General features: G+C 41.0%; 1 protein-coding gene across 1 annotated transcript; it reads left to right on the top strand.

Moving 5' to 3' along the window:
- The first annotated feature begins 5,327 nt into the window (after nt 1-5,327).
- pdia3 (protein disulfide isomerase family A, member 3) lies at nt 5,328-12,670 on the top strand. The gene is made up of 13 exons (XM_085778463.1): nt 5,328-5,639; nt 6,789-6,867; nt 6,976-7,093; nt 7,235-7,342; nt 7,501-7,630; nt 7,749-7,865; nt 9,501-9,626; nt 9,727-9,909; nt 10,253-10,361; nt 10,612-10,740; nt 11,114-11,193; nt 11,910-11,967; nt 12,052-12,670. The coding sequence occupies exons 1-13, from the start codon at nt 5,506-5,508 to the stop codon at nt 12,166-12,168; spliced, it is 1,488 nt and encodes a 495-aa protein (XP_085634589.1). The 5' UTR covers nt 5,328-5,505; the 3' UTR covers nt 12,169-12,670.
- Nucleotides 12,671-13,117: the final 447 nt, after the last annotated feature.

Consider the following 13,117-nt stretch of genomic DNA (forward strand, 5'->3'; position numbering starts at 1 on the left):
GGGCGGCAAGACACAGACCATGACACTTTCATCTTTAGATTTTCAAATTTTCACCACTAGTCAGCAACCTTTCCCTCCCGGTACTACAAAGTTTACACAACAAACCTGATGAGGGCCCAAGGCCTAAAGGAAAATGAAACAAAAGAGGTTACATAGAGAGACAGACAAACTGTATTTTAGTATCATGTAGACATTCATGTTGTGGACAGGATGTATTATGACATATTCTATACAATGTCTTTAAAGGCCTACACCAACTGAGGCACTGTATGGCTGTGTGGATTCATACAAATGTAATGAAATATGTGTTTTGTGTTTTACAGTAACTTATGCAGAGGACTGTAGAGCAGGGGTAGAGCTGTTGTCAAAGAGCTCTCTCTGCTGTCATGGTGGGGTAACTGCAGCTTCAGCACTAGTCAAACAGGAACTGAATCACTGAGTTTGAAGATTGTTGACTTACTGTAATGTCCTCAATTATAAGAAAATAGTCTACAATAAGAGGCTGGATAGGCTTTTGCATGAAATGCAGACAAATGATCATCCATCTTTCAGGGTGGGGATTCTCAAAAGGACCCAAATGCAGACAGAACTCAAGAAACAGGTGGAAAAAACAGGATTTATTACTTACAGGGTAGAAACAAAAAGACACAATGGCAGAAACTCAAAGAACATGCTAAGGCAACTCCAAGCACAATACAGAGGATGAACACGGTACGAACACAGTACAGCGACAACAGACAACTGACAAAGGACAATGGGAAACACTGAAGTAAAATACACAGGGGACAAACAAGACACAGGGGGTGCAATCAACACAGGTGAGACACTGAACTTCAAAATAAAACAGGAACTCAACAGGGAGTGAAAGACACAAACCATGATGCAATCTGACCACATATTAGCTTTATTCAGTCAGATGATCTCTTTCAGATCTCTCAAAAGAAACTTAAAGTAGCACTATCGCAAATTCCAATACGTTGTTCGGCCACTAGATGTGGCCGGTGGTGCAGCGAATCAGATATAAACATCCTCGTCCTCTTTACATAGCGTGCCGTCAGAGAACTTCTAGGCTCTGGTGCCGTTAACAAAACATTACAAAAAGGAATTCTGCATTTGCTCCACAGGCACTACACCATTGGCTATATTTTGTGTACAGATAATTATGGCTCCCCTGGACCTATTTATTGTATATTTCAGTTTTCTAATTGCTTTTACTGCTGTATTTGTGATAGTGCTACTTTAAGCAAGAACCAGTCAGACAACCAGGCAGTACACAAGTTTAAAAAAAAAAAAAAAGGGCTAAATAGGCTAAGGCTGGACAGTATCATATAGTCATCATATTAGAGAATATTTAACAAAGAAGAAAAATACTTTTAAAAAAGAATTATGGGATTAGCTATATGAAATGAGAAGAACTAATGTCATCTACATAATCTCAGAGGAGGCCCCAAGGTGGAAATGTGTTACCTCACATTTCCTCTCCCACACTGTAAAATGAGTATGCCCCGTGTTCCCTCAAGTAACACCCACCAACACACTTAACCTGGAGGTGTCATTTAGGATTATGCACCACATGAGCACCATATAGTGGCACTAAAACCTCATTTTAATAATGCAGGAATGAAAAGTACTTCCACAGGGACAGTTTGTTTGCTTTCCAAAAACAGAGAACACACAAAATCAGGTTGTCAAGGGGTAAAGAAAATGAACAGATGAACATCAAAAAAAAAAAACCCAGACTCGCAGGTAATGCTACTTAATTTCTGAGAAAGGTTTGTTATCTCAGTAATGGTTTCAGTAGCCTTCACTAACTCTTGGGGGCTTTGGTTTTTCCACAACAGATACGTGGCACAAAGACGAGAGAGATATGGAGATCAACATGGTGATGAGGGTGTCTGACCTTTCCTCTGACATCTGAGCCAGTCTGTGCCTTAGTTTAAAAGCACAAGGGATTGAGACATAAAGACCGACAGTAAGAGCTGATTAAAGTGGCCACCGGTCATGCTGGCAGTTTTCCCTGAGAGGAATCTCAAAATAGGACCAGTGACAATGAAATGTGAATGGAGCTACTGTAGATTTGACCAGATGCAGACTGTGAGTGTCAGGGCTGCAGACTGGACAAGAACCAGTGCTGGCTGAGACAGAGAACCAACAAGAGCTGTGACAATTACTCTACATGTCTTTAATATGAAATAAATGCTGGTTCATTTTCAAGTACAAGTTCAAGTGTCATGTTTTGCATATACAAAAATATGCATACACAATTTATACACAGGTCAAAGGAAAACTTAAAAGTGATTCATAACTTTAAAATAGATAAATAAACACAAAAAACAAGAATAAGATAAGATCTAACTTTTGTGGATTTATGCAAAGCAAACCATTAGCTGATTAGTTGTGAAAACAATACTGTGGAAGTCCTATGTAAAAGATCATGTTTTATGACTTCACAAAGTTTTGCAATAAAATGTTGTTTACCTATTACTGCATGAGTAATAATTATCTAATAATACATAATAATATAACAGCCACATAACACTAGTACATATATTTAATTTCAGGGCTTCTACTGTACTTGTAGTTGTAGGTTTATTTGTGGTATTAGTATATTTATCAAAGTGAAAATTCTTGATTCTTCCTCTATTACTGGAACTTGGGGTGATTTTTATTGTTGATGAGAGAATTGAAGAAATGTTTTGATGGACATAGTTATAAGATGAAGACATATTAGATATTTAAATTCAGCCACACAGTTGGGACGTAGATTACTGCCCAACAACTCAACAATGAGCCCAAACATATGTGACCAGTTGTAGAGAATTGTCTTTGAGACATGAGCACAGAGTCCTGATCTCAACATCACATCGTCAGGATCACATGAACAGTCAGAAGACACAATGTGACAGACAAACAGCGGCATGTTCTGCATCATGCTTGGAACAACCATCTGCAAAGTAGCCGGAAAAACTGTGCACACACAAATGGTGCTGTTTTAAAGACAAATGGCTGACACATCAATTATAGAACTGTGCAGTTTACTTTGTACGGAATTTACCCCCCAAAACATTGAGAGAGGTCCTTTGCCTTAGAACATGTTTTTCTGTGCTTTTTGCACATTTAATAAATCATTTTGGTTTGTTGGTAGTATAAGATCAACTGGACTCCTGCATCTTAATTCTATTTTTATCAAACACAACAATGGAACTTTGTATGTAATTATCGATTTATACCTTTCTGTATTATCATTACTGCATGATGATTGAAAGCTTACTTGCCCTGAGGAGACATTAAAACTTTACAATGGTGGAGGAAGAACTCAGATCCTTAACTAAAGCATATATTCAAATATAATATTCAAAAACATTATAGAAATACACCAACCAGGATAAGTGCACTCAAAATTCTGCTTGAGCAAAAGAAGGAGGAGATCAAAATGTGCTGATATAAAAAGTAAAATTAGAAAATGCTTTTCGTCAAAGAAAAAGCATGTGATTGCTATTGCTGAAGAGGTGCTGAAAGGCTGAAGCTATAGAAAAGTAGAACTTGTAAGGCTGAAAGATTAATGGTTTTAAAAAGACTTAAAGCAGTAGAAATGTTAAAAAGCCAAAAGAAGTGGTGAAAATCCTGCATGTATAAGTGTAACAGCTGAAGGAGGCTACACTACAATCTTCATTATGTGAACAAACTGAAAGGTTTTTTAGGATAGTGTCCTACTGCTAGAGGTACAGGTGCAGTAGGAAACTGTGACAATGCAGCACAGACCAACGTCTCAATCAGAAACTGAGTACCACCTGGTACTCTGAGCAGAACAGATAAGGTCCAGTGGTTTTTGCTGGAGGAAATTTGAAAATGAGGAGTCTCCTTGAAACACATGGAGAGTGAGTTTACTGCATTGTTTCAGATTGCTATGTGTCAGAGATGCAGGAATGAAATAATGTAATAAATAAATATTACTGTAACATATCATATTTTACTGTGGGTACTTGACATAAATATCCTCATATATCCAGACATGTGGCTGGCTAGATAGATAGATAGATAGATAGATAGATAGATAGATAGATAGATAGATAGATAGATAGATAGATAGATAGATAGATAGATAGATAGGTAGGTAGGTAGGTAGGTAGGTAGGTAGGTAGGTAGGTAGGTAGGTAGGTAGGTAGGTAGGTAGGTAGGTAGGTAGGTAGGTAGGTAGGTAGGTAGATAGATAGATAGATAGATAGATAGATAGATAGATAGATAGATAGATAGATAGATAGATAGATAGATAGATAGATAGATAGATAGATAGATAGATAGATAGATAGATGGTGAGTAGGTCTTTTCCACTTAATTGACACACCTGCATTCAGGCAGGACCGTAGCCTATGTCCTCACCTGATCAGATTGTGTCAGCAAGTGGACATGAATGCTGCCTGTTGAATGAGCTGAATACATATCCTGAAAAAGCACAAAATATGAAGAACTAGTGAGCAAAAAAAACAACAACAATAGTGTGAAAGACTTCAGTATCTAATATCATTAATTACTGTATGCAGATACCTGTGCCACAGTGTTAGATTATGAAATCCAATAGATAATTTCTTTGTGCACAAGTTTTTTTATTGTGAAGTTGCAACCTTATCTTTCTTATTAAGATAAGATGACTCCATATAAATTCCACATGGCTTTACACAACTTAACCCAAATAGCTCTTATCAGCCACATAAGTTAAAATACCATGTTGCAGTGTTATTTTTGTATGTAAAATAAAGAGAGTAGTACTAACTTTACATGTCAAATAAATAAAGTAGCCATAGGCCTACAGGAATGTAGTGGAGCAGAGGAATAAAGGTGCATAAGTAGGTTGGGCCTCCTTCAAAACTGTACTGAAGTACAACTCCTGAGTACTCAGCGGTCAGTTTATTAGGTAGCCTACACCTGAGTGTACACACACCACTTCCCCACTTTCGTATTGTATGTGAGAAGTTCTGTTCTTGTCTGACAGTTTTCAACGCTACAAACCAATGGTGATGGCACTTCAGAGTGGATAACGTGTTTTAAAAAAGTGTAAATGAAGAGTAAAATCATTTGCAGATCATTAAAAACCTATGATAGCAATCAGATACGCACATAATCACTCTGTGAGAGTGCATGTTTGATTTTAGTCGACTGGTGATTGGTTCAGGGGCGATGAGGTTTAATTTCCCTGCTGCTGATTGGCTGAGCGGGGCAGAGCGACGCGGCGGACGGACCAATGGCGGGCTGCCACACTGTGGTAAGGAGCGGTCTCGGTGCCTGAACGTCTCCACAACCTCCTTTTCTTTCTCTTTCTGTTACCGACCAGTCTACTCCCGGCCCTGCCTGAGCCTGAGCGGACTGCAGCAGCCTGGGCTTTCACACCGCGAAGGAGAGCCGACGAAGCGGGGCTGCCTGCCACGGACACAGCTCGCTGGGTTTTTCTTTTGGTTTTGTTTAACAGCACGTTAAAGGAGGCTTTTAGCTAGCGTAGCGCCGCTCGACATGTTGAGGCTGCTCTTCTTGGCCGCCCTCGCCGGGTCCAGCCGGGCCAGTGATGTGCTGGAGTTCACGGATGACGATTTCGAGAACAAGATCGGAGACCACGACCTCGTCCTGGTGGAGTTTTTCGCCCCGTGGTGAGTCTTATTCACGCTTTGTGCAGCATCACGGAAGTATCTGCTAAAGTTGAACGAGCTAACTTGCTTCGTGGTTAACTTAACACTTCAACTAACGTTACATTCTCCTACACAACTTATAATACTGTGAATATTTGTCCGGTTTGCTTCCAACATCTTAATCCGTTATGCGAATTTAAATTGCATTTGACTCAGTCTATAATATTACCACAGTCGTTAAGTGTCAAATACTCTGGCTTATTGGCTAACGACCAGCGTTAGCCGGTTAGCTAACTTACAAGCGGAAAGATGCAAGCTAACTAGCGGTATAAGTAGACTTTGTAGTGGAGTAAGAATGAAGAGACTGGCACACTTTGACCATACTTTAATCTGTTAGGACATAACACAAGTCACACGCTGCTTATTTGTTGTTTTAAAGCTGCCCCGAAGCCTTTTCAATGAATACTACGTGCGAATCGGGGCTACTAGGAAGTTGGGAGGCGTGTCCTTTCGTTGTTGTAAGATTGTGATTGGCCAAGGAAGTTTTGGTGTCGACCGCCTATTGGTCCAGAGGAACTGTGACGTGTTCCCACTGTGCCAAACTTCAAACAGTTACAGATAGATGGAGTCGCATTTATTTAAAATCTTTATCATTTACACTTCTGATCTGAACTGGGACATTCTTCAGACAAAACTAATAAACCTTTTTGGCTTCATTATCTTTTTCATTTATGATTGCTGCTGCTGCTGCAATAGGCTACTAGAATTTCCCCATCATGGGACTCATAAAGGAATAGCTCATTTTATCTGTTTTTTTTGGCTTTCTCAGATTTTAGTCCACTGTTTTTTGGTGTTTGAACTTTTGGTGAGACAGATCAAGCAAAAGCAATTAGCTGTAATAAACTGTATACATAAAGTTAATAGTGATTTTTTTAAATATGTTTTATAAGTGGCATGTTAGCTTTAAGTAGTTGAAAAGTGACTTAAAGTATTTAATAGATACAAGTATGGCACACTGTTTACCACACATTTCCCAAAGCATAACCTGTATTGTATGAGATATTGAATTACCTACTGAAATCACTGGATCTCAGTCTGGATCTTTGCTGAGAGGAAACATGAGAACGGCGTATGTGTAACTTGACTGATCTATCTCCCCCTGTCCATTAGGTGTGGCCATTGTAAACGACTAGCACCCGAGTATGAGGCAGCCGCCACACGTCTGAAAGGCACCGTCTCCCTGGCCAAGGTATTGCATAATGCAGTTCATTTAACTTTAGCTGGTTTCCTGCACTCTGTACTCTGGTGCTCACACTGCACCGCCTCAGAAAGTGAATGATTTTCTTTGCCCTTCTAGGTGGACTGCACAGCCAACGGCAACATATGCAGCAAATACGGTGTCAGTGGATACCCGACCCTGAAGATCTTCAGGGACGGAGAAGAAACAGGCCCCTATGATGGTCCCAGAACTGCAGGTATTTGGATCTGATATGATTTGATTTGTGTATATATGGTGTCCATTTCTCACAGTTGCACAAGTACTTCATATATCTACTTTTTTTCTGTCAAATCATGGTCATCTTTTTATTTTTTCCATCTCCATCTTCTCTCTGTAGATGGGATTGTCGGCTTCCTGAAGAAGCAGGCTGGTCCAGCTTCTGTGCCGCTCAAGGCTGATGCAGACCTGGAGAAGTATATTGCAGACCAAGATGCAAGTGTTGTTGGTGAGTTTGAATTTGAACCATCCAGCTGGCAGTTTCTGTGTTGGCCCTTCACAGTAGATCTCAACTTGAACACAGTCTGGGTAGATTTTGACTGCAGCTGGTAAAATGGAAAGGTACGCGCATGCCGGTCTGATTGATCTTTCATCTTTCGTTGCCAGGGTTCTTTGCTGATGACAAGAGCACATCACAGGCAGAGTACTTGAAGGCAGCCAGCGCCTTGAGGGACAACTTCCGCTTTGCCCACACCAACTCCGAGGCTCTCCTTCAGAGCCACGGCATCGATGGAGAGTACGTAGCTCTTTCTGGTCCTCATCTAGAAATCACTCGTATCATGAGACAGTCGTGTTACTCGCAGTTCTGTTCCAGGGACTTGTAATTAACAGACTTTTCTTTCGTTGGTTCTCAGGGGAGTCGTCTTGTTCCGCCCACCACGCCTTAACAACAAATTTGAAGACAACTCTGTTAAATACACAGAAGACAAATACACCAGCAGCAAAATCAAGAAGTTCATTCAGGACAACATGTAAGTGTTGATTTTCTTCAGTTTCACATCCTGAAACATGTGTTCCTGTGATTCAGCAGCGATGACGGCTCCTTTCACTTACAAGCCACTCTATGTAATTGTAAAGCATGCAGTCATCCTGCATCGTAGTACCAGTACATATTTGCACACGTGGCTCAATGCCAACAGGACCTTGTTTAATTGGTGACTTGTGACATTGGTAACTCTGCAAACAGACTGCATCCTCCCTTCTGGCGGTACGGCCAAATAAAGCAGGAAAATGCATCTGCAGCAAAAGCTGTTTTTGAGTCGGAAACTCACAAATAGATGTAATATGCAGCCTGTGACAAAAAGAGATCATGAGCTGAAGCAGAGACACGGCTCTGTGTGTGACATCGGTATGATACATACTGATTCTGTGCAAATAAAACCATGGAGGATCTGACTGACTCCTGTGTAATACTGCACAGTCAAATGGATTATATGAAACAAATGGGAACTTATAATGAATCATTTCAGAGTGTAAAAAGTTGATCTGCTTGGCACAGTGTTAAACAAAGAGAAAGATTACAGTAGTTTTCTACCTGTCTCCTACATGTGCTTTACTTGTGTTCAAAGTAATGACGCAGCAGCCAGATGAGTTAAGCTTCCTTTAAAAAAACAATCAAAGCGAAATGCTCGTCTCCATGATGGAATGCCCCCATTTACTTGTTTTACTTTCACTTTGCACCAGCTCTGCCTCTTGTACAGGCCTAACTGCATGCCGCTGAAGTTGGCAAAATAACACTATGTTCTGGTTGTAGTTAAACCAGTTAGTTGTTATATAAAACAACAAGTAAAGAAACACAAATAAGGTTTAAGATTCAGCCCATGCATTCAAATGTGAAATAGAAATGGCATGTTCAAATGTACTTACCGGTAATTATGTAGTGAGTCCTGGACCCACAGAATTCCTATGCTCTTTAATTTTCTATTTTCTCTTATGTACTCAAGTAACAGATGATCTGTAAATTTAAGAGCAAACCCCAGACAATAAAGTAATCATGTTTCATCATTTATGTAATTTGGTTTAATGTAGTTCAGGCTGCAGCAAACACAACACACCTGAAGCTTCGACAGATGAGTTGGTCGGTCAGAAACCGCTCTGTACCTGACAGACTTTGACCCGATGTGTCCACAGTTTGCTCTTGATTCCTTCCTTACATGATAAAGACCCGATCACACTTTGACCATTTAGTTCTTTCTGTCATCATCTCTGGGAGCACAGAGTCACAGTGTGTGTGTCAGGTGTGTGAGAGGCTGCCCTGTCCCTCTGACACACCAGCTCAGATTGTGCAAGAGACGGTTTATTTAGTGATGACAAACAGGAAATCTGTCTCCCTGATTTCTTCAGGAAGAATCACTTGTTGGTATTTCAAAGCATTTTCAATTTTCTTTGTTTTTTAAAGTTTTATCCCTGGTTTTTGCTGGTGGTGACATTTGATCGTCCCTGGGACGCATAGTCAGTTGACTCCTCTTTTCAGTTTATAATGCATCAGATGCAGGATGAGGTAACTCTGCAGTAAATCATGTGTGTAGCTTCATTTCTCTAGTTGTCCAGCAAAGGGTTGTGCTTGTTGGTTGAACTGATCCATTCTGTCTTCTCTCTGAATCCAGCTTTGGCATGTGCCCCCACATGACGGATGACAACAAAGACCAGCTGAGGGGGAAGGACCTGATGGTGGCTTATTATGATGTCGACTACGACAAGAACCCCAAGGGCTCCAACTACTGGAGGAACAGGTAGCTTTCTGTAACTTCCTCAGCTTCATGCAGTGGCCGCTTTTGACTTTGAGTTGTACTTGTACTTGTTGCTAAAATGGACCAAACTGATATCTTCCAGGGTGATGAAGGTGGCAAAGAGCTTCCTGGATCAGGGCAAGAAGCTGAACTTTGCTGTGGCCAACAAGAACATGTTCAGCCACGACGTGTCTGAGTTTGGTCTGGACGGCAGCTCAGGAGAACTGCCCGTGGTGGCCATCCGCTCTGCCAAAGGAGACAAATTCGTCATGACTGAGGAGTTCTCGTAAGTCAAGATAACTCTCATTGATTGATGATGGAATACGCACCACACACATTATAATTATTATTTTTTATTAAACGTGTCTCTAACTGGCAAGTTCACTACACAACAAGGAGTTGCTGGTGTGTTATACTAGGGATGGTTTTCTAATATCAGTTGGGATTAGACCAGAACCTTTCCACTGGTTATAGATCATTCTTATTTATACGTTAGACTGTAGTCTCATAGCCAGGTCGGTGGAAGAGCTGATGTTACATCAACAGATCTATCAACACAGATTGCACTTGTGTTGAGTCTTCTTCCAAACACCCGGGGTCTCATTACCTGCCTCTTTATTTTCCAACAGTCGTGATGGAAAAGCTCTGGAGCGTTTCCTGCAGAGCTACTTTGATGGCAGTTTGAAGCGCTACCTCAAATCAGAGCCCATCCCACAGAACAACGACGGCCCTGTCAAGGTGAGACCAAAGATTCAGAAGGATTTGTTTGAACTTCCTGACACTGTCTTTCTTCAAAGGCCAGTGTGTTTCATGTATTTTAAGAATTGCATGATTCTGCTTCACCCTTATTGTACGGTTGACTTTCATCCAGGAGCAGAACTAGTGTCTGTTCAGAGCCTGTCAGACTTGTGTGTTGTAATAGTTGTGAATTAACACGTAGTAACATGAAATGCTGAGTAAAACTGTGTCATGTGCTGTGTGCCTTCAGGTTCTTGTGGCCGAGAACTTCGACTCCATCGTCAACGACGACAGCAAAGATGTGCTGATCGAGTTCTACGCTCCGTGGTGCGGACACTGCAAGACCCTGGAACCCAAATACACTGAGCTGGGAGAAAAGGTGAGGGAGTAGACTCCTAACTGATACTGCAAAACAGCAGCAGTTTATTACCCAGACCACAGAACAGATACGTGTCTGTACAGATAAGTTTACCTTGACAGCAACTTGAAAGGAACTGCACGTCGTCACTATTTTCTCCAAACCTGTAGATATTTCATGCTAGCGCTCTTATAGAGGCAGTAGTGTGCTGCTCGTCCTCCAACTAAAGCTTGTTTCAATTTTTGAGTCACTGATTTTAGGGCAATCGATGCATTAACTTGTCCAGAAACAAAAGAAAATGTTGTAATTGTCAGACTCGATTGAACTGAGTAAACAGTGTAGGAGGAACAAGAAGGGCACTACAATAAACAGTTTTTCTCTTCTGCTCAAACAGCTGGCCAGCGATCCCAACGTTGTCATTGCCAAGATGGATGCCACTGCCAACGATGTGCCATCTCCATATGAAGTCAGCGGGTGAGTCACAACTTCCTCAAATGTCATATTCAACTCTACCGCCGAAGCAAACTTTGACAAGTTCAGACACTCATTAAACCGAGTTATTAAATTGAGGTTTAACTGTGTATATGTAAGTATATCAGTTGTTCATTACTGTATGTGTGACCATGTCCTAGAGGAAATGTTTTATGGGGATTTCCTTTCTTTTACTTGCATGAAAACATGCATCCAAAAAAAAGAAAAATGTGTCACTCAGGGTTTCTTCACTTGGCAGAATCATAAGGGCAAAGTCATACTTTACATTTATGTGAAGGGTCTATGGACAAAATCTTGTTGTGATTCCCCGTTACTAAACTACAACTAAAGGAAAAAGTAGCCTAATGCATCTTAATCAAATTATCTATGTATCTATCTAAAGGATGGGTTTAGTTTTTCAAGTTGTGTGTAAATCTGTACTGAGCTACAGCTGGAAAAAGAGGAGGGAATTTAGCAGTAAGATCTAACTTTATTAGATTCCCACCCACTCATTTTTACACAGAGGGGATTGAGGAGTTTGTTCCATCACTGACATCCAAAGTTACTTATAATTAAATTAAAATTAAATCAAAAAACATTTCATTGCACCTGATAATTAAAACAGATTTGAGTGTCAACCTGTCCTTTTTTTATGTTATGTTTGGGAAGAAAAAGACTAATACATTACCATATTAATTTCTTCAATTTTTGCTTTTCAGATTCCCCACTCTTTACTTTTCCCCGGCTGGACACAAGATGAACCCAAAGAAATATGAGGTGAGTGTCACTCGGTGATCGTTAGAACAAGGTGACTTCACGTCTGTACTCTGCTGAATGTCCGTCTCACCGCTCTTATTCCAGGGAGGTCGTGAGGTGAGCGATTTCCTGTCCTACCTGAAGAGGGAGGCCTCCAACCCCTTGGTGATGCAGGACGAGCCCAAGAAGAAGAAGAAGAAGAAGGACGACACAGAGCTATAAAAAGCTCCAAACAAGAACTGAGCACCCACACACACGCACCCCACCATGACAGGATGAGGAGGGTTGGAGAAATCGTTGCAGAGAAAGATCTAAATTATATTCTACTCTCTTAGTGAACTACAGAATGCTCTGAAGCCAAGTCGAAAAGACGCGGCCCCCCCCTTTAGGTCCTCTGCTGCTCTGGGAAAACCATGGAAGGTGGAGAGGTGGTGGCCAGGGCCTGCCCAATGTTTAAAAACAAAAACAGATTTTTAGGGAAGAGGGGACAGCTCTTGAAAAATTGAGATTTTTATTTCCCGGTGGTCTGAATACTACACCTCAGGCTGATGCACTTTGGTTTGACACCAGTCTCCTATCATCTGTTGCTTTGGTTTTTGTTGTCGTCGTCTGTCGTCACAGGGGATATTGGTAATGGTGATTTTTTTTTTTTTTTTTTTGTAACATGTCTTTGTTTTTGTACATTTGGAAGGATTATGAAATAAAAAGGCCCACAAAACCAAAAGGAACTGTATGCTCTCATTCTTGAATGTACGTTTTGATACTGTTATGGCAGATGACAAGATAACTATGATATCTAACTAGGAAGTTAGTTAAAGCAGATATCATCGGCACGGCCGTTTCGGCTAATGCTGTGTTCAAGGCAGGCTTTTGAAACCGTAAGTTACAGCTTAGTTACTACGACTTGGTAGCGTTCCAGGTAACCCGTAGCTCGTGTTTTTACCGTCCTGTTGTCTGTGAAAGTTCCCTATAACGGCCACTCGTAACTTCCGACCCGTGAACTCGTACCAGATCGAACTGGTATGACTTCACAGGAAGGAAAAACACAAAGTACGAGTTTCCTTGAACGCACCATGAGTTAGCAGCCCCCGCCCTTGTCAGGCATCAATTGGTCCTCGTGCTACGTCACCACATTCACGCGCATCCCTTGGCTGCACACACAGCCCTTCAT

The sequence above is a fragment of the Trachurus japonicus genome, chromosome 6, assembly GCF_045865225.1.
Source record: "Trachurus japonicus isolate A0001 chromosome 6, Traja_1.0".
Taxonomy (NCBI): domain Eukaryota; kingdom Metazoa; phylum Chordata; class Actinopteri; order Carangiformes; family Carangidae; genus Trachurus; species Trachurus japonicus.